Source organism: Natrix helvetica (assembly GCF_964273705.1).
Source record: "Natrix helvetica genome assembly, chromosome: 2".
Lineage (NCBI taxonomy): Eukaryota > Metazoa > Chordata > Lepidosauria > Squamata > Natricidae > Natrix > Natrix helvetica.
Window position 1 is genome coordinate 62,483,721 of NC_138552.1, and position 20,361 is coordinate 62,504,081.

Here is a 20,361-nt window from a genome sequence, read left to right on the forward strand (position 1 = left end):
TGCAAGAGTTGCAGGTGCAAGGACCAGTTGTAAGTCACTTTTTTCAGTGCCATTGTAACATCAAACGGTCGCTAAACCAATGGTTGCAAGTTGAGGACTACCTGTATAATTATTATTTTTTAAGAATAGAAACTTTCATGTTGTCACAAAAAGCACCAGCTTCAGGAATAATGTGTATTTCCCATAATACCCTGGACCAGAGAAGTGACATTATTATATCAAATATTGGGTCCTTGCAAACCTGTACATTTTTTAATGGAAGTTGTGTAACTGATTACACTCATAAACACCCCATGGCAATCATTTTGTGAGAATGTTAGAAACCAGTACGATATATTTGTACAGAATTCAGAGAAATACCTCAAGCTTCCTGTATCTTAAACATCTGTGAGTATACTGTATATGATTTATTCTATTTTGGGATTTTTCAAAAAGATTAAACCACATCTTTTTCCAATGTACAAATGTGTGTCTAAGTATATTGAACTTCTATTCATAAATAAATTACAAGACCACATGGAAAATATTACTGTCAATTTCCTATTTAAAAAAATGAACTAGTCTTTCCTTTTGTAAGATCAGTCTTCTGCTATACTACAAAGAATGAGTTTGGAACTCATTTGTGAAAACCTTTGCCCACTTTATTCCTTCCTTGTCTTTTCTTTCTGCAGTTTTATATTCCAGTCCAACTAATCAGAAGCATGTGCTTAAGAAGCAGAAGAGTTACTGAGACTCCTTCTGGAAGCTTCTTCTGTTCATCATTGTGGCAAATATGTGTTTGTTGGAAGAAGTGATCCAATAATAGATCTTTGCAAACACCCTGGCGAGAAATCAACAGCATATTTAATTGGATTTCTATATTTGCACAAGCTGTTTAAATTAAAAGGCAGGTTTTTTTCTGCCAAATGAACGTTTTGCTGCTGCACTTACCCATCTACAATTGCAAAACAAAAATGTTTGACATGGCTCTTGCTCTATATGGGATTATGAGTTTATATCTTGGAATGTCAGTGGCATTAGGTCCAATGCCCCGAATTTCGTGGGAACATAAAGGTAAGAAATAGTTTCAGATTATGCTAATGATATATGCATTTAATGCATTCTAATTATGTTGCTAGTCTACCTTTACAATTCATGGAAATAAAAACGCTAGGTAAATCTTACTTGCAAGTACTGTGTAATACATTGAATGGATAATATTAAACTGTTGTAATATGACAGTTACATAAATAAATGGGAATTTAATTTAGGTCATTTGTGTACCTTATCTAATTCTCTTTTCTTTGTGATAAGACACAGTACTGGAAATAATGTTCATTTAGGAAAGAATGCAAACTTGGTTAGGCAAGTAGCTTAGTGACCAATGTTCCATTCCTAAACTCACTACATGGAGCATATTTTCATATAACTGTTTTTGCAAGAGAGAAACAGTGTACATGAAGCAAGCAGATATAAAGCATGATGAGTTCCCATTATGTAATAGCAAGAGTTAAATGCAAATAATTTCCATGTAATAAGAGCTGGAATTTTATTTTTATTCCCTTCCCAGAAATTCAGTATGGATATGGCTAATCTATTGGTTAAGGAGAAATTTTCAAGTGATAAGTTATTTTAACTAGTAAATGTAACCCAATTGGTGGATATCAATTTGAGTGATGATGATAGTCCAATCTGTTATCTGGTTCATAAGGAAATGTTTCATTATTAAGTTGTCCACTTCAAGGGTTGGCTAAAGAAAAATCATAACTTGATAGATTAATTAACACTGCAGTTCTCAAGGGAATTAAATACAATACAAAGCCAAAGAGTGACACATTTTGTACATGACGTCCATTGGCAAACAGTTCCTCTTAAATAGCTGCTATTCAAAAGACCTTGTAAGCTGAAGAGTTCTGCAACCTAGGCCTCAGCTGGTGTTCTTACTACTTGTTTAATTGCTTATTCAATGTTTCTTCAAGGAAAGCTGCCCCAACAATTTCTCTTGTAGTCCCTCAGAGATACATTTTCAGCCCTTTGCTCTTCCTTTAAATACACTGTACCTGGGTGGCCTCATTAAGCTCCATGGCTGTCAGCACCATGTTTGTGGATCCCAGCTGTACTTACCTGCCCCTGAGTCTCCCTCTCAGTATGTCCATATCTTGAAACCCTTATAGGTTTTATTTCTTTGAAATTCATTACATCCAAGATAGCATTTCTTCCATTGTCAGCAACTATTCCTTATGTTTTGGACTAACATAATCTTAAATCTATATGTTGGATCAGGGTGTTTTTTTTTTTGTATAGCTCTTTCAAATTGCTTATCCTTGCTTTCAAATCAGATTGATAAATAGCTTTCTTCAAAAAAAATGCAGCTAGTTTGAACAAATCAAGGTTTTCTTAATTATTTTCAACCATACTTTCATTCATCGTGGAAGGGAGGAGTTAAATGTGCTGAAACAAGGCAGTATTGTATTTATATATCCATAGAACTTGGCTCAAAACCAAAATAAAATCAATGGGAATGCAAGTTCCATTCAGAAGTTTCTAACAAGACTTGGAACTGTGACAGTATAGAAAGCAACATTATATGCTGCCATTTTATCTTTGCCTTTGGTTATTCCCCACAGTTTTCGGAGGCAACCTCCAAAGGCAATTCATTGTTCCTTATGACTTTTCATTTCCCCTATTCTTTCAGAATACAATTCATATTGCTATTCAGGAACATAATGAAACAACAAAATATGAATAGAGTTTCAACAATAGGACAGATAATTTAAAGTTCTTCATTCTTCAAACTATTTGTAAAGAAGTTTTAATAAAAAAAGTAGGAAAATTGATTAAAGCAAACTAAATCTGATAAATGTTTGTATCCGTCTCCCCAACAAAAATCAGACTTCTTTAAAAGAATAGCTGTACCATCTAAAATAAATTAGACTTTATTTATTTAGATTAATCTTCCGTCTAATATAGGTGGCCCTTTTTACTCCTTTGGGGTTTTATACCAACATTGAAGCTGCTTATCATAAACCCATGAATAACAAATCCTTGAAATATATATATGGTTAAGTAAAGGGATGTTCTCTACTTATTGTAAAGTGAGAAAAACTAATCTAAAAAATTGGATAGATAAAATCTTTCACTGTAGGTCACAAGATTTAGTCTCTCTTGAATGAGGGCCATTTGAATGAAATCTAATTCTCTTTACATTTGCTCTTTGACTTGTGAAGAATATGTATGGTCAGAGAACCAAATACTTATATAATTGTTATATGTTACACTTTAAAGAAACAATTACTGCTTTGTCCCAGTAGCATTCTAAAGTCTGTCTCAAATTATTTTGACCTTGAGATTAATCCTAATATATACGCTAATATTTGTACTCCAATATTTCTGGTTAATTCTTCAGTATCGGATCCTCATTTTTCTCATGCTTGCTTTTCAGTAAGAGCCCCAATCTCAAACATCAGGTTTCTTCATATAACTTTGACCTACAAATTTGTTATTTTTGCCTCTTAGCTTTCCCTAAATCCTAGTTAGTAGATTGTGCTGTTTTACTGTAACATTGCATGACTCAAAATGAAGAATCTTAACAAATTCTTGTTTTGATTAATGTTTGCCTTAAGATTGCCACGTTTTGAATTAACATTTGCTCTGAAATCATTGTTTATTAACAGAAGTTCATCTGGTACATTTTCAAGAGCCAGAAATATCTAACTACTCAACCTTGTTACTAGATGAAGACAGAGATATTTTGTATGTGGGGGCTAGAGAAGTTATATTTGCTTTAAATTCATTCAACATTGTGGAAAAAAAGGAAGAGGTAGGTATGCAGTTTTATGGTTCTCAGATTTTTCTGCTCGAGACCAATGATGCAGTCATACATATGCTTAGTCAGAGATAAAACTCACTGAATTTAGTACCATTTGCTTCCTAGTACCATTTTAGAGTGATATTAAGATTTCTGTGGTTATAAAGATATTCTGAGTAGAAGCACGCTACTGGTGAAATTCTGCTAGCATAATAATTCTGGCATAGGTTTATGAAAAGCTTAAAAACTCAATCTAGATGCTTTTATTGGGTGGAACTTGTCAGCTATTTTCCAGCTGCTGAGTCTTTGAGTCACAGTAGCCTTTTATATTATTGCTTTCCTGCTGCTTATATTCCCCATTCACTGGAGGAAATGTCTCCAAGCATGGAGAAGGACCTTTTAGGTTTCAGGGTATAATGAATCACTGCAGAAATTCATTCAGTATAGATTAGAATATATAATGTGTAATAATTTTGCCCTTTGTTGGTGTTGCTTAAACTTAGTTGGTGTTGATATAGCTCCAGAATAGTAGGTATATGTGAGAAAGTTCTTTGACAAGAGTGTACCTAATTAATTTAGAATTTTCATTTATGTTTGTCTTGGAATGCTGTCTATTTTCTGGCTTTAGTGTTAATTGCTGAGAGCAATAGCATCAGAAAAGCCTTTCAATTGGTTCTTCTGTTTTCCTCCAGGTGTTTTGGAAGGTAACAGAAGACAAGAAAACGAAATGTGCAGAAAAGGGCAAATCAAAACAGGTGAGTAAATGTTGATTGTCCCATATCCATTTGACTTTAAAGAAAGCATTGGTATGAAGAAAACATTTAGTGGCCTTTTAATCAAAATTGCAGTAGAGTGAGTTTTCCATGGTAAGTCATATTGCTAAAAGTGCCACATTTGTGTATATGTGTATGGCAATAGTTGATTTTTTCTAAATCACAAAGCACTGCTAAGAATGCATACACTCCTGTGCATTCTTTAAATGTGGTAGAAGCAGTATTCAACTGGGACAGTCACTCCCTATATCAGCTACTGCTTCTGCCTGTTTCTTCACCTCCTGTATGTATACAGGCTTGCCTTTGTGTTGCAACACTTTGGAAACACTAGTGTTGAAGGATTGGTAACCTATTGGGGGGAAAAACCCCCACAGGTATTTGCATTGCATCTTCTTTACTGCTGCTTTTGAATGAAACAGGAATAATTTCCTCCCCCCACCCCACCCCTACTAGGATGATAAAATTATCTCCTTTGCCTGAACATCAGTTTTTGATTAACAGCATAAATGTGGAATCCATCATTTGGCATCTCCCCTTTCTTCCTTCATTTGAAATGTTCCCAGCTCCATGCTGTGAGGCTGTGGTTCTTTTTTGATGCCCGACGAAATAGCCTCCAAATGAAAGAAGGATCAAATAATCATTTTTTACTCTTTGCAATCTCTTTGGTAGGCTCATGCAGTGTTTATATAGATGTAGGATTTCAGAAAAAAACCCAATTTGCCAAATGCTTGTGGAAAAGTTGTTGGATATCAGTGTCAATTTGTTAATTTTTCATTATCTTCCAAAAGATTTTTAAAGATGGAAAGTAGGCAACTGAATTCTGAATTTTGAAGCATCCTACCATATTTGGAAATGATACTTAGATTGGCAGCTCACTAAAAAAAGATTCAATGAAACTGTATTAAATTAATAAAACAATAGGTTTTTGTCCAATGCTTACACATGCGGTGAAATCAGTAGTGCATCTTGCACATCAACAATATATTCAAGGCATGCAATATACTCAAGCTATGAGAATTATTAAAGAAAGAATTTTAGCTATAGAAAGCAAACAGAGATTAGCTATATTCCATCCCACTTTAGAGCTTATACAGCATACCCCAGATGGGAATTTGCCAGATGCTACCTATGTAGTTTTTTCTGCCCAATGAAGAACCTTATTTAGGACTAAACGTGATGTCTTCCCTTTCACAGTCCGCAATGGGAGACCTATTCAAGCCCCATGTTTAAAATTTTGCCCCAAAATGGGCTAATATAGTGAACAATTTTTTAACTACTGCCGTATTTTTCTGAGTATAAGACACACCAGAGTATAAGACGCAGCAAGGTTTTGAAGTGGCAAATTAAAAAAAAAATTTTTTTCCACTCTACAAACCTCCCCAAAACAGCCCGTTTTTCGCGAAAATGGGTCCATTTTTTTTTTTTTGTAATAAAATTTATTGGTTTTTCAAAATTTATAGGGAAAAGGGTAAATGGACAGGTATACAAATTTTGGCAGTTGCAAAATGTGAGAGGCATCCCTCCCTCCATACCCGTAACATACATTTATATATAATGCATTAGTATATAATTGATTATAATCAGCATATTAGTTCTATTATTAAATTCGATCAAATTAAACATTACAATATAAAATCCAAATATAATTCCATTTTCACTTTCGATCAATTTATAATAATATGATTTTCTTATTTATTTCTGTGATCTGAGTCTTCTTGCTATTGCCCCATCTCCCTCCACTGGCAGAGCTCTGGCCCCTCCCGTGTCCTGCGTGTCCGTTGTGGTGTCTGGTGGTTTCTCTAGGAGTGTTTTATTTTTTTCCATAAAGGCCTGCGCCTCTATGGGTGAATTAATTCTAATTCTTGTCTCCTCCCAGAATATCAGCATACCTTCAGGCATCAACCATCTAAACCACACCCCTTTCTGGTATAATTTATTCGCTAATTGCGAATAATTTTTTCTTTTTTCTCTAATCTTCTTAGGGATCTGCTTCAGAATGGTTATCTCCATATCATGATATGTCAATGCTTGCCCCCTTTGTACACCCAGAATTTCATCTCTTGTGCTTTTTCTAAGGAATTTAATGTGAACCTCCCTGGGTACATTGTGTGTTCTAGCGTAAGCTGAGTTCACTCTATAAACCAGGTCTATATCCCACCCCATCTGTTGTTTTTCTTTGTGTGTGTAGTCAGCCAGAATGTTTGTCATGATGTCCCTTATATTTTCCCCATCTTCTTCTATAACATTTTGAAATCTAAGATAATAGGACATTCTCTCAAATTCTAATTTCATCTGTTGGATGTCAAGATCTTTGTTCCCTTTCTGCACAGCTTCCACCCCCCCCCCTCACCTCCTCCACCCCCCCTTCCACAAGATTCAGTCTTTGTGAGTTCTTATATATTTGGGCTTGATTTTCTTTAATTTCATCTTTCATTTCCCTTAGCTGTTTCTTGATTTCCTCCTGGCCCTGTAGAATTTGTTGAAGCATTTGTTGAAAGTCCATCTCTGTAGTCTTATGTTGCATCAGTTCTGTTATCTTTGACTGTGTGGCTGGACTGGATGTTGCGGATGTTGGAGCAGAAGTGGCAAAGCCAGGTTTTCCAGGAGGGGGTCTTTTAGATGCCATCCTTTATAACGTTAGAAGTTCAGTCCAAATATGAAGTAAGCAGTTAGAAAAGAAGGGTAGCCAGGTGAATCCGGGAGCAGAAGAACCAGGCAGAAGAGAATCTCTCCAATAAGTCTGGCAATAGATAGAACGTTTCCCCTAGAAGGTTGAAAAAAATACCAATCCACAAGAGATTCCTCTGGGAGACACGGAGACAAAGACCGGAAGCCTGAATTTTAAAGGTGGAGTCAGGTTTCAGAGTTCATAAAGACAACGGAAGTGTGCCATCTTGCCCTGCCAGTTTTGGGCACAGAGGCGTAACAAAGTTTTTAAAAAGTTCCAAAAGTCCTCAAATCATTGTAATATGTAAGATTAAATTGAAAAGAAAATCATCTCAGCCTAAGTGAGGCTTCATTCGTTGGCTCTCCCCCCTCCTCCTTCCCCGGGGGCTGAGAGCAAAATTGTTTCTCACCGCTTGTCCAAGGGGGGGGGAAAACCCCCCTCCCTCCAGCCGCACCTCCAAAATGCTCCGAAAGTTATTTTAAAGTTTTAAAAGCTGAGTAAATCTTCATGCAAAGTAAGGGATGAAGAGAGAAGCAACCTCACCGCACCGCAGCTGCTTCCTTCAATTGTAGCATTCTCCAGTCGGCTTATAGCGAGGCGCGAGGCGTAGGAACGCGAAGCGCCCTCCGAGCTTGCTCCCCGGTGCCTTGGGCGCGCGAGAGAGCTCCCGCCGGCTACCGCCGCTGCAGGAATCCTCCACGATGCCGCCCCTCCGGCAGGACCCCTCTGCGGGGTGTCCTGTGCCCCCCAAGGAGTGGGGAAGCCCACCGGGGAGCCGGAGCGGGCAAAGAGCTGCCCGTCGCCGCCGCCGCCGGAACCGGAACTTCAAAAGGAAAAGTGAATAGCAAGGGGAGAAAGAGGCAATAGAGTTACTAATCCTTTTAGTAACCAGCTGTAATAGCAACAGGATGCTCAGGATGGTTGAGATGAAATTTACCTGTGTGCACAATGGCTTTATGTTACCAATTTGGAGTTTTTACAAAAACATTGAGGTTTTGATTGATTGTCTTCATTTTCTCTCCTGTCAATTTTTTTCTTTTTGTTTTACAGACGGAGTGCCTTAACTATGTTCGTGTCTTACAATATTTGAATGATACTTTGCTCTATGTGTGTGGAACAAATGCATTTCAGCCTATCTGTGATCATCTGGTAAGTGTGAGAATAAAGTTTATTTAGAGACAACTGGAAAATTATGTTCAGTAGTGTAAAGAGCAAAAGCCCATGTTGCATAATGAGAGTTCAGTTAAAATTTCTTAGAAAATGTTTGATAATAAAGACATCCTAATTTACAAATGTTGTTTTTACAGTACATATGGAAATATCCTTTCCATGCCTGATACGCCTTTTGTTTCTTTACTTAAACACACTTCTTGACTCTCCATTTCTCTGGTCCCTGTCAGCTCCTGACTTGATCATTATTTTTCAATTCTGAATCCTTCAGAATGACATCCTTCTTTTTAACAAAAATACACCTGTCTGCCTTCCATACATCTTATTCTATATTATCATTCTTCTTTATTTTGCTCTTGTTTGTGTTTCTCAAAGACAAAATTCTTGTGAACTTTTCTTCTTGTGAACTTTCTTTATTTAACATCCCTTCAAAAACAATGTCAACTTTTTAAAGCCACGTAGTTCCCATTTCTAAATTGCAGTTCTGTTGTTTTAATGGGTTTCTTTATTATTAGAAGCATTCTTTAACATTCTGAATCATGTATTGACATTCTAACTTTTTTTCACTTCCACTCTTTTGTCTCTTAATTTTTATCATAATTTTGTCCACCGATCTCCTAAGAATTAGAATACTATTTGGCATAATAAAACTTGAATTTGCATAGCTCTCCCAAATGTTTGTAGTCAAACTTAGTATTCTTCACATTTAATCCAGGGCTCTAAACATTTCCTTATTTTATCAAAATTGACAAAATGATGTTACTTTCAGAACAAACTGGGATATCAAAATAGTTACATAATGTATTGATTTCAAACTGCTAATCGGTTTTCTGATTTGGGTGGCAACAAAGTTACGGTAATAAAAGGGTTCCTACATATTTAGGCAAAATACTTTTGCATATTTATACCTGAGACGTGAATGAATATAATCAATAATCTCCATAGCATATCAAACTTTATTTCTATTGTGTACCCCAGTTGTCCATATCACTTTTTCCTGAAGCTTTGCTCACATCTTCTCTTGTCATTCTTAATTTTGCTCTGACTGCAACCTTAATTTTTCCTTCAATTGTCTTCTAAATGAGGACTCAACTCTTCAATGTTTATTGCAGACGATTATAGATTTCTAACACATTGTGAAACCAGGGAAGACACACGCATTCTCAAACAGAGGTGATCCCCTGTTTGATCACCATTCACAAATGGAGGGCAGCTGTTTACAACAAATACTATCCAGAACCAGTGGAATTTCCCTATAGTCTTATGGGTCCAGAATTCCACACAATGCAGAAAAACATTAACAGAGAATAAGCAGTTTGCAACAGCATTACTTCTCTACGACAACTTGCTGTAGCCAACTTGCTGCAGAACAACTCACTGCAGGATAACAGTTGCACTAATTTCAAAGAAATAGCGGAATAGACTCATTAAAGAAAGGATGTCAAAGGAGGGACAAATGAAATGTGAATGATAACAATTAAACTAATAATAAAATGTGAATGATAAAAATTAAACTAATGTTTAATTATTTTAAATAATTAAATTGAATAAGTTGAATTGTCCCATGGCGAGTTCTCCCGCGGTGAGTTGGTTGCAGCAAATAGGCTGTGCGAATGTGAATGAAGAAAAGGCAGAGATGTCATTCAGTTCCAGGTCTTTGCCAGAAGACGGAACTGAGCCTTGTGGTTCGTTTGAAACAGTCCCCTTACACATGTTCCTGTATATGGAGTGGAAAGCAACAGTGATAATTTATTACCAAAGCAAATGCTTTATAATTCAGAGCACACTCATAACTTTTTGGTTCATTTGTTAATTAATATAGCAATGTTATAGGGTTGATAAGATTCAATGATTTCATACAGTACAAATATGTGAGTCCTGCTAAAATTAAACAATTCTGGATTTTGTTCATTTTTAAGTACAAGGCTTTTAATTTCATTAAAATAGCTATTCTGAAATTTTAAAAATGGCATATTTTAAGATATCAAAATCTGATTTTCTTAATACGTTTAAATTCCTTTCTTTTATGTTGAGATGATGGCATGGGGAAAGACCCTTATTATTTTAGCATCTAAGGCAGTATCTCATTTGTTATTTAAATTAGGTCTTGGGATATTTACCAGGAGATAATGGATTGAAGTCTGGAATGAGTTGAAACAGTTATGAATATTTCAACAGATGATTTCAAAAATGATTGCATGAGTTTGGTCTTTGTATATTCCAATCCCATTGACATTTTATTTATTTTGTTTTTTGTTTGTTTGCCAATTTGAATTGCCCTTAGCAGTAATAAAAATATTTGAATAAATTGAATAATCACGACATCATCCTTTTGTCAGTGTCTGATCCAAAAATGAAATGTTATACCTCTGCATGTGTCTATGTGCATTCCAAATGATATCTTCCATTTGTAAATTCTAACCTCCCCCCCCCCCATATCTTTTTTTTCTTATCATGGAAATGGACTAGAAATATGGTGCAGTGTGGTATAGCAGCTCAGGTATTGGACCAGGATTGTACTCTCAAGCATAGAAACTCATTGGTAATTTTGAACCAATCATCCACTCTCAACCAAATCGTCTCTCAAAAGATTGTTGAAGAGAAAAGTGGAAGGAGGAAGTACTGTGTATACTACTTCAAAAGAAATCTTAATGATTATATTAAAAAAAATTAATTGGTAGAACAGAAATATTCCATGTGTTCACAACTGTAAGGTGGAATGTAGCTACTTATATTTCAAATAGAAAGTAAATAAAAAAAATTAAACTGTTTTGTAGAATCTGACAACATTTAAGCTTATGGGGAGAAATGAAGATGGTAAAGGAAGGTGCCCATTTGATCCTGCCCAAAGTTATACATCAGTCATGGTTGGTAAGTATATAATTTCAACAATGTTATTCTTGAAAGAAAATCAAGAAGATATACATGTTTGTTTAGCAGTAGTAAAGTTTCTTTCAAGCTATTTTTTTAGAACAGAATTTTTCTGATTTAAAAAAGGTAATTTGGCACAAGCAGTTCTTATTAAATTTTGCTTTCCTCATAATGTTTAAAAATCACTCTCTTCTATTTGTACTCCAAAGAATTCAACCAACGAATGCAGTTTATATAGGAATAGAAAAGGGGTACATTAGGAATAAATATGTAATCAAATAATAATTGCATTAAATAACTATACAGAATTGTAACTATTTACATTTAAAGGATTGCACCGTTATATTTTTCTTTTGTTAATTTTTTCTCACTTTAAAAAAAAACATTTTTCTTTGACAATGGATGTATTTTTATCATTTGTGGGTTTCTCCCATTTCTCTTGTCATTATTTTAAAAGCAACATTTCTCTGTCATTATTTTAAAAGCAACCTTTCCCTGTCATTATTTTAAAAGCAGTAGAGTATTTTTTTAAAAAAATAGAGAAATGGTATATAGAGATTTGACAGGTAAGAAGAAAGCAATTTAATTGTAGTCAGGATGGGGAAGCAAAATAGCTTGTCATATAATGTTTCAAGGGAAATACATTTAGTTTTATTCTGTTTTGTTATTGTTCCACAGATGGGGATCTTTACTCTGCAACATCTTACAATTTTTTAGGAAGTGAACCTATTATTTCTAGGAACTCGCTGCAAAATCCACTAAGGACAGAATATGCAATTCCTTGGCTTAATGGTGAGGAAATTTAGAGGGGGTTTGATCCTAGATAAATTTTAACAATGACCTTGAATTTAAAAAAACCTACGCTAAAATGTTATTCAAAAACTGTCAGGTTTTATCTGATGTAAATTTTTTCCTATTTTTTTTCTAAAAACAACAACAACCAGTGCTTCTTTCAAACCCACAGCTGCAGAAAATAACCTTTTTTCCTGAATTTTCCATCTATGTTTGAAACCGATGCCAAAATTCCAAGTACTTATTTCAGTATTTAGACGCTGGTTTTGATTTAGCCAATTTGGTTTTGATTATAAATGACCTGGAGACTTTTCAACCAGCAAACAGCAAGGAAAATAACCTGCTCAATTTGTTATTTACATGCTGTTTCTGCAACTCTCTTCCCCATAGAATATTTTGTTGGGTTTCATCCAATGCTATTTTATCAAAACATGTTTTGGGAGCTACGCATGTATTTGCCTCTTATTTTGAAAAACAAGGAATTTAGATTGGAATCACTCATTCAATCATGCACGTAAATCTTGATCTCTCGGTTTAATCCATGAAAAGAGTTTGTGGTGTCTCGAAGCTTTTCCTGTTAGGTTTGTGAAAATAGAAATAGTAAAAAGTATCCAATGAACCATTACAGAAAAGTGGGCCATGGGAGAATAATTACAATGGTAGTCAATGTTGTTTATATTTTCTTTATATAGAACCAAATTTTATTTTTGCTGATGTGATAAGAGCTGATCCAGAAAGCCCTGATGAAGATGACGACAAAGTGTACTTCTTTTTCACTGAGGTATCAGTGGAATATGAATTCCTTAACAAACTGATGATTCCAAGGATAGCTAGAGTTTGTAAGGTGGGTGAAAACATTTTCTATTTCTTTCTGGGATGGAGGAAGGAACCAGTTGAAACAAGAATTTGTTTTGTCAGTCCAGACATGCCTTTTCTTTGCAGCCTATCCCCAAGGGCAACAGTATTAGTCTGTTTGGCCTTTCTGCTTAAGAGCCAAACTTGCCATTCTTTAAATTAGATCTGCTGTGTTTCCAACAGAGCACTTTAACATTAAACTGGACTGTTTGTAGACAGCCATAATTTCCATTGTTTGCCAAATGTTGCTAACTCCTGGTAGTCCCAGCCAGCATAATTTATAGTGAGGGATTTCAAAAGTTGTGTTTATCAGCATCTTGAAGGCCATAACAAGTTTTCCGTGGGAAGGAAACATTTTTTTAAAAAAAATCCAAATTACTCTCAACAGTTCATGCTTTTTGTATAGCTTTTTGCTGAGAGAACAGAATTGCTTACTAGAATTGCTAAATGTCTGTGAAAATTGGGCGGCGGGGAGGACCAAAGGCTTGGTGTGGTACAGGGATGAAATTCAGCAGGTTCTGACAGGTTCTGGAGAACCGGTAGCAGAAATTTTGAGTAGTTCAGAGAACTGGCAAATGCTACCTCTGGCTGGCCCCAGAGTGGGGTGAGAATGGGGATTTTGCAGTATCCTTCCCCTGGAGTGGGGTGGAAATGGGGATTTTGCCACTCCCAACAAGCACGTCCACAGAACTGGTAGTAAAAAAAAATGAATTTCACCACTGCTATGGTATCCTGAAAAACCAAGGGCTTTTATAATACTATCACAAATTTCTCTCCTCACATATATACTTATCAGTCATTGTCAGCCTGAGGGAATTGGGAAATAGTGACCACTTGGCCATTAAGGTATCAAACTTGTTTGACTGGAATGTGTCCTTCCGTGCCAAGAGAAAACTACTGATAATCTATGTGCTTCTGCCACTCTTTATGTGAGTGCAGTAAAAAAGTTCCTTTTACCATGAAACAATGTTTTTCCCCCCAAGAACATTTAATACTCCTTGTACTTTTATTGTGGGTGGAAGAGTTTGTAACATATTAGGCTGTGCATTTAATTTGCAACATGTAATTAAGCAATTCAAGCTGATTGAAGTCTGCAAGATTTGTGAAATCCCAGCAGTTTTACCAAATGTGCTTTGGTGTGGCAATGATGGTTCTCTGCCCACTGACAGCTTTGTCAGCACAACTAATATATAATCTGGATTCCCATTTTTTAATATGGAATTATATGGAAGGGGATAGGTAAATATGAGAGCAAGCTTGATGTAGTGATTAAGGTACCAGGCTTAGAAACTGGGAGCCTATGAATTCTAGCTCCGCCTTAGGCGTGAAAGCTAGCTGGATGATCTTTTGTCAGTGCTCTTTCTCAGCCCTAGGAAGCAGTTAATTGCAAACTACTTTTGAAATCTTGCCAAGAAAACTCCAGAGACTAGTTGAGGCAGTCATCAGGAGGTCAACAATATATTGAAGGCATACACATACATTAAATGTGGTATTCTGCCAGTTCGCCCCGGTTCGGGAGAACCAGTAGTGGTGGTGGCAGCGGAGGCGCCGCCCACCCACCCAGACGTCCTAACGGATTCTCTGCGCATGTGAAGAAGCGCCATGCGCAAGCGCGCTTCCACTTTTGAACCAGTAGCGAAGATTAGAGCATTTCATGCCTGATATACATGCACAAAAATATGCACATCCTTTTGCATTGCTGGTGGTATTTAGGAAAAGATGTCTACTTTTTAAGAAAAAGTGGTTGCAGCAAAGGCTGAAGACAAGGGATATTTTAAATTATAATTCTTTCAGTGTAACGCGTTTCTCTTTTGGAAGCTCTGGCTTAAAATTCATTATTTGGAGGTTGAGGCTTCCTGTTCCTTCGCAGTGCAAGAGCACAATTCTTCCTGTATCACAAAGGTAGAGGGAAACAAACATTTTCAACTGCCCCCCAGGTTGATATCAATTTAGTTGCACAGGGAAAAGACACAATTCTTCCTAATGCCAAAATTGTTTGGGATATGGGAAAAAAACTGTATTTATCACAGCAGCCCTCAAGTCATTAACATTATAGAGATGCTGAATGGCGTTTATTAATATAAAATTATGTGAAAGCACAGACTGCCTACAGGGCCTTATTTATTTATTTGAAAAGTTTTGGTGTGAGTGTGTGTATACAATATGTTCCGAAGTCAAAACACTTCAGTTCTCAAATCTCCCATTCTGTCTATTAATAACATGTTGAAACTTTTGCAAAGACATACTCCAGACAGACCATTGATACCTCCATATTGTAGCAGAAAGGTCCCCGTTGTGGTCAGAACATTTCCAGTTAAGTTTAGATATGGATATTTTAAGGTTGGAACTTTTCCTCAGTGTTTGGCAGTTTTTAAGTAAGTGCTTAAAATGTAAACGTGGCTTGGCAAATTTCATATTTTTATATGTACTCATGCTTTAACAGTGCAAAACTTTTTTTTAAAAAAATATTGATCTTGGACAATGAAAATCTTTTTTTTTTTCTTTCAAGGGGGACCAAGGAGGACATCGAACTTTACAAAAAAAATGGACTACCTACCTCAAAGCTCGGTTGTTTTGTTCAATCCCAGAGAAAAATTTATTTTTCAACATTGTCAATGATATTTTTATCCTAAAGACTTCAAATTTAAAAGAACCAGTGATTTATGGGGTTTTTACTCCTCAGTTGTAAGTAATAGCTTTTTTGTTTTAGAGGACCATTTGTTACCACAGGAATGTAAAAGGTTGAATAAGTTTCCATGTTTTTTTTTTTTTTTTTAAGGAATAATGTGGGTCTCTCAGCAGTATGTGCCTACAATATTTCTACAGTGGAAGATGTTTTTGCCAAAGGAAAGTTCATGCAAAGCACCACAGTTGAACAATCCCATACAAAATGGTTGCGATACAATGGAGAAATTCCTAAGCCACGGCCTGGAGCAGTAAGTTCTGGATAACCTGCAAACTGGTTGCTGTTCCCTCTCCTTGATTTCTAAAAAAACAATTGTAAGGACGGTTTTTATTCAATGTCAGATACATTTCAGTGGTGGGTTCCGGGAGGTATGGCCCACTACGGCCGTACTGGTAGTAGCCGGGAGAAGCGGCCACCATACCGTTTAATAACGTGACTGGCCCATTGCACACGTGCGCACAGCATGCGGCGTTTGTGCGACCTCCGCCGACCAGCTGGGTGTTGCAGGGTGGTTGTGTGTGCATGCATGCACAGCACACGTGCCCGTCTAGGACGCCCCGCCCCATACGCAGCGTACCAGCTGCACTGGGGTCCGGAACCCATCACAAATACACTTTTGATGGCATCTAACTTTAATAGTGATAATTCCCCAAACAATAGTAGCACCAGTCTGAGTAAATGAGTTGTTTGTTACACTTCTTGACAAGGTAGATAAAACCAACTGCTGCAAGTTTCATCTTTATTTATAATATCATCAATAAGTGCTAAATTGTATCCCTGAAGTATCCCTGAAGACCACAGGGGAGGATTTTAAGAGAACCATAATCTTTGTCTTAACACTAGAAGCTCTTCTAACCATCTATTGGGTTAGTCTTAAGTGATAGGGATATCCTTTGTCTCTTTTGCTTAATTAAGAAGTATCAATAAAGGAGAATATTTGTAGCTCAAGTTTGAAATGAGAGATCCTTGGTGCTCTTTGAGCTTGGTTGTTCATAACTCGTACAGATGATGTAACCTATTTGGGTAATGAATTCTCTACAAGAAAACTGCCAAGCTTAGAGAGCACCAAGAGTGCCTCAATTTAGCTAGTTTAAGATTATTATAATGTATATTTTAGGTTTGCTTGTCTGGTGTTAATAACTAGCCATATATGGAAAATAATTTTGATGAGAAAATTGAGGAATAAATATGCTTATCTATTTGATTTGCTTAGAACAGTTATGTAACTGTCCAGCTCAGATGTTGTTACTATATGTGGCATACATTGCAAAAGAAAACAGCACAAAACATTAAAAAGCATGATAAGTGCCATTTTTGTTTGATCATATGTTATAAGAGTCCTGGTGGCAGAGTGGTTGGGATGCAGTATTGTAAGCAAAGACTGTCCACAGTCTGAAGTTCGATCCTGATGGGCTTAAGGTTGATCAGTCTTCCATCCTTCCGAAGTCAGTAAAAGGAGGACCCAGATTGTTGGGGGCAACATGCTGACTTTTGTAAACCTCTCAGAGAGTACTGTATAGCACTATGGAGCGGTATATAAGTCTGAGTGCTGTTGCTATTGTTATATGTTAAAGATTCCCAATGTGCTCTTTCATTTCCAAAGACTATCTTTTAAGAGAATTAAAAGGCAAATGGGATAATTCCCCCATTGTTGAGGTTAATTTCATCCAGTTTGGAAAGTCTTGAGTTTTGCCTCTTGAAAAAATACAAAAATTAGTTCATACAACTAGATAATTTTTGCAACAGAGACTTTATTTTACAGCTTGTACAGGTAGTCCTCGACGTACAACCACAATGGAGCCCAAAGTGTCTGCTGTTAAATGAGACATTTGTTAAGTGAGTTTTGCTCCCATTTTGCCCCCTTTCTTGGCCACAGTTGTTAAGTGAATCACTGCAGTTGATAAGTAAGTAACCCAGTAAGTAAGTAACCCAGTTGTTAAGTGAATCCAGCTTCCCCCACTGGCTGCTTGTCAGAAGGTCACAAAAGGGGATCACAAGACCTTGGGCCACAGCAGTGGTCATAAATATGAACCAGTTGCCAAGTATCTGAATTTCAATCACATGACCATAGGGAGGCTACAAAAGTGGTAAGTGTGAAAAATGGTCTTAAGTCACTTTTTTCAGTGCCATTGTAACTTTGAACAGTCACTGTTTGAACTGTTGTAAGTCGAGGACTGCCTGTATTATTCCTTTTTAAGTGTTCATTAATCATATTGTGTGTTTTTGTTTATTTTTCATGGAACAGTGTATAAACAAGGAGGCCAAAGGAGAAAATTTCAAGAGTACACTCAACTTACCTGACAAAACCTTACAGTTTGTCAAAGACCATCCTTTGATGGATGATTCTGTGACTCCAATAGGAGACAGACCCAGATTGATCAAGCGTGATGTGAAGTATACCCAGATTGTGGTGGACCAAGTCCGTGCATTGAATGGCACATTGTATGATGTCATGTTTATCGGGACAGGTGAGTTTTCCACTTTGTATTAAGATGAGGTGGCTTTTCAGTGAAGTTGAATAGGCCAACCCAATGTTGTTAGTTTCAGTTATACTGAAAGTGGGAGAAAAGGGGGCCCAGAATTAATGAAAAGTGCTTCCTTACATAGTCCTCTTACGACTTAAGATTAGTTGTTTAATGACCATTAAAAGTCACTATGGATTTTTTAAAAGCTACTTACAACTCAGTCCTTGAAATTGCAACTGCGCTCTTGGTCATATGATCACACTTCAGGTGCCTGGGAACCAGATTAATTTTTTGACCGATTGCAGTACTCCATATTGCTGTAACCACTATGGCATTTTTCAGTAGAAAATAGCAAACGTCCATTGGATGTGCTGGATTCAATTAATAAACACATGGTTCTCTTAATGACCATGTGACTTGCTTAATGACCAAGATGACTCATTGTAAACATGGTTGTAAAATCAAGTTCTCTCAGGTGGTGCCTTGGCTTATGATGGTAACAATTTAAGATATAAATTCCAGCCTCCATCATGGCTGTAAGTCAAGGACTTACCTGTATGCATCTTCAGAAGTTTTCCTTCGTATATTTGAAGATCTTAACTGAAATTTAGCAATTAAATAAAAGAGAGATTATCTTTTCAGTCTGGGAATTATTACGAAATGTCCTGTTTGTGTCATTGTCAACTTTCTATCACTGGATAAAATTTTATATTTCACTGGGTGTTTCTGGGCAATGTAATAGCTGCTGATACTACAGGTAGTCCTCAACTTACAACAGTCTCTAATGATCATTCAAAGTTATAACAGTACTGGAAAAAGTGATTTATGACTGTTTTTCACACTTATTACCCATGATCACGTGATCAAAATTTAGATGGTTGGCAGCTGACTCATATTTATGACGGTTGCAGTGTCCCAGGGTCATGTGATCAGCTTTTGCAATCTTCTGACAAGCAAAGTCAATGTTGAACCTAGATTCAAATTAACAACCGTGTTACTAACTTGCAAACTGCAGTGATTCATTTAACAATTGTGGCAGGAAAGGTTGTAAAATGGGACAAAAGTCACTTAACAATTGTCTCATTTAGCAACAGAAATTTTTGACTCAATTATGGTTGTAAGTCAAAGACTTGTTGCATGTTCATTTGATACAGGTGTGGGGTATGTTATAGAATCCATTCTACTTTTCAAGAGGTGCATACATAAACCACTGCAGTTTATCTAAAATTAAAAGCAACTGAATGGAGATAAAAGCTGAGGCAAAAATTGGATCAGGGGCAAAACTGCTGAAGCAGGCAATTATATGTAAAAAGCAATATGCAAAACATTGAAAAAGCAAGAAAGCTAAAAGGTTTTGAAATCCCTTGTGAAGAAGGAATCTGTAGACTCCCAAGCATGGTCAATGTGTGTTTATTTTTACACGGCTGCCAAAAAGATTGCCTTCTGTCATTTCAGATCAAGGTGCTCTTCACAAAGCAATCAGCTATGAAAATGGAATGCATATTATGGAAGAAATTCAGCTCTTCCAAAATTTTGATTCTATTCAAACTCTCTTGCTTTCTTCCAAAAAGGTAGGGCTGAAGTGAGGGCAAGGAAATTGTAGTAATCCTGGGGGAAAAAGAGGCCTGAGGAAATCAAAGCTTGCAATATGTAAAGATTGGTGGGTTGGGGGGGGGGAGGAATCAGCTGAATTCAGGGTGATTATTGGGAACTCGATTGTCTGTTAGGCTGCAAGACAGATGCAGCTCCCTAGGTGATGGGTAGATTTGAGTCTATGCCAAGACTCAAAGACCCAAATAGACTCTCATAATGTGCTCACTTTTAGTCGCAGAAGCATCAAGTTGTAATTGTTTGTATTCATGCAGCTTTTGGAGATTACAGATAGTTTTCAGTTAACAAGTACTCGTTCAGCGACCAAAGTTACATGTGGGGGTTTTGACCAGTTTTCATGTTCCAGCCATCAGAATTATGTGGTGCATGACAACTGGCTCCCATTATGATGCTTGCAGCATCCCATAATTATGTGATCACAATTTGTGATCTTCCCTGCCATCTTCCCACCAGAAAAGTCAATGGGGAAACTGACAGGGAAGGGCACAAATTGCTTGGGTTAATCTTCCTCATGCATACACCTTTCCCCAGCCAGTCTACACTGGTGCTGTGCAACACCAGCCACCTGCACACCTTTCCTGAGCATTGCTGCACCCATACCACGCCTCCCCAGCCACTCTTGCACTTTCTCCCACCCAATAGCATCTGCTACCCTTGTGCCTCACCTACTCCCATCTCTCAGA

General features: G+C 36.8%; 1 protein-coding gene across 5 annotated transcripts in view; it reads left to right on the top strand.

The window, feature by feature from the left end:
- SEMA4D (semaphorin 4D) overlaps positions 1 to 20,361 on the top strand; it is a 112,086-nt gene that overhangs the window by 84,122 nt on the left and 7,603 nt on the right. For all 5 annotated transcript variants that reach the window (XM_081942017.1, XM_081942015.1, XM_081942016.1 and 2 more), the window contains exons 3-13: positions 672 to 1,053; positions 3,654 to 3,799; positions 4,480 to 4,542; positions 8,279 to 8,377; positions 11,176 to 11,269; positions 11,948 to 12,061; positions 12,754 to 12,905; positions 15,426 to 15,601; positions 15,696 to 15,852; positions 17,848 to 18,070; positions 19,523 to 19,638. In XM_081942017.1, coding sequence (XP_081798143.1) covers positions 906 to 1,053; positions 3,654 to 3,799; positions 4,480 to 4,542; positions 8,279 to 8,377; positions 11,176 to 11,269; positions 11,948 to 12,061; positions 12,754 to 12,905; positions 15,426 to 15,601; positions 15,696 to 15,852; positions 17,848 to 18,070; positions 19,523 to 19,638 — 1,488 coding nt within the window. In that variant the 5' untranslated portion in view covers positions 672 to 905. The remainder of the gene's footprint in view (positions 1 to 671; positions 1,054 to 3,653; positions 3,800 to 4,479; positions 4,543 to 8,278; positions 8,378 to 11,175; positions 11,270 to 11,947; positions 12,062 to 12,753; positions 12,906 to 15,425; positions 15,602 to 15,695; positions 15,853 to 17,847; positions 18,071 to 19,522; positions 19,639 to 20,361) is intronic.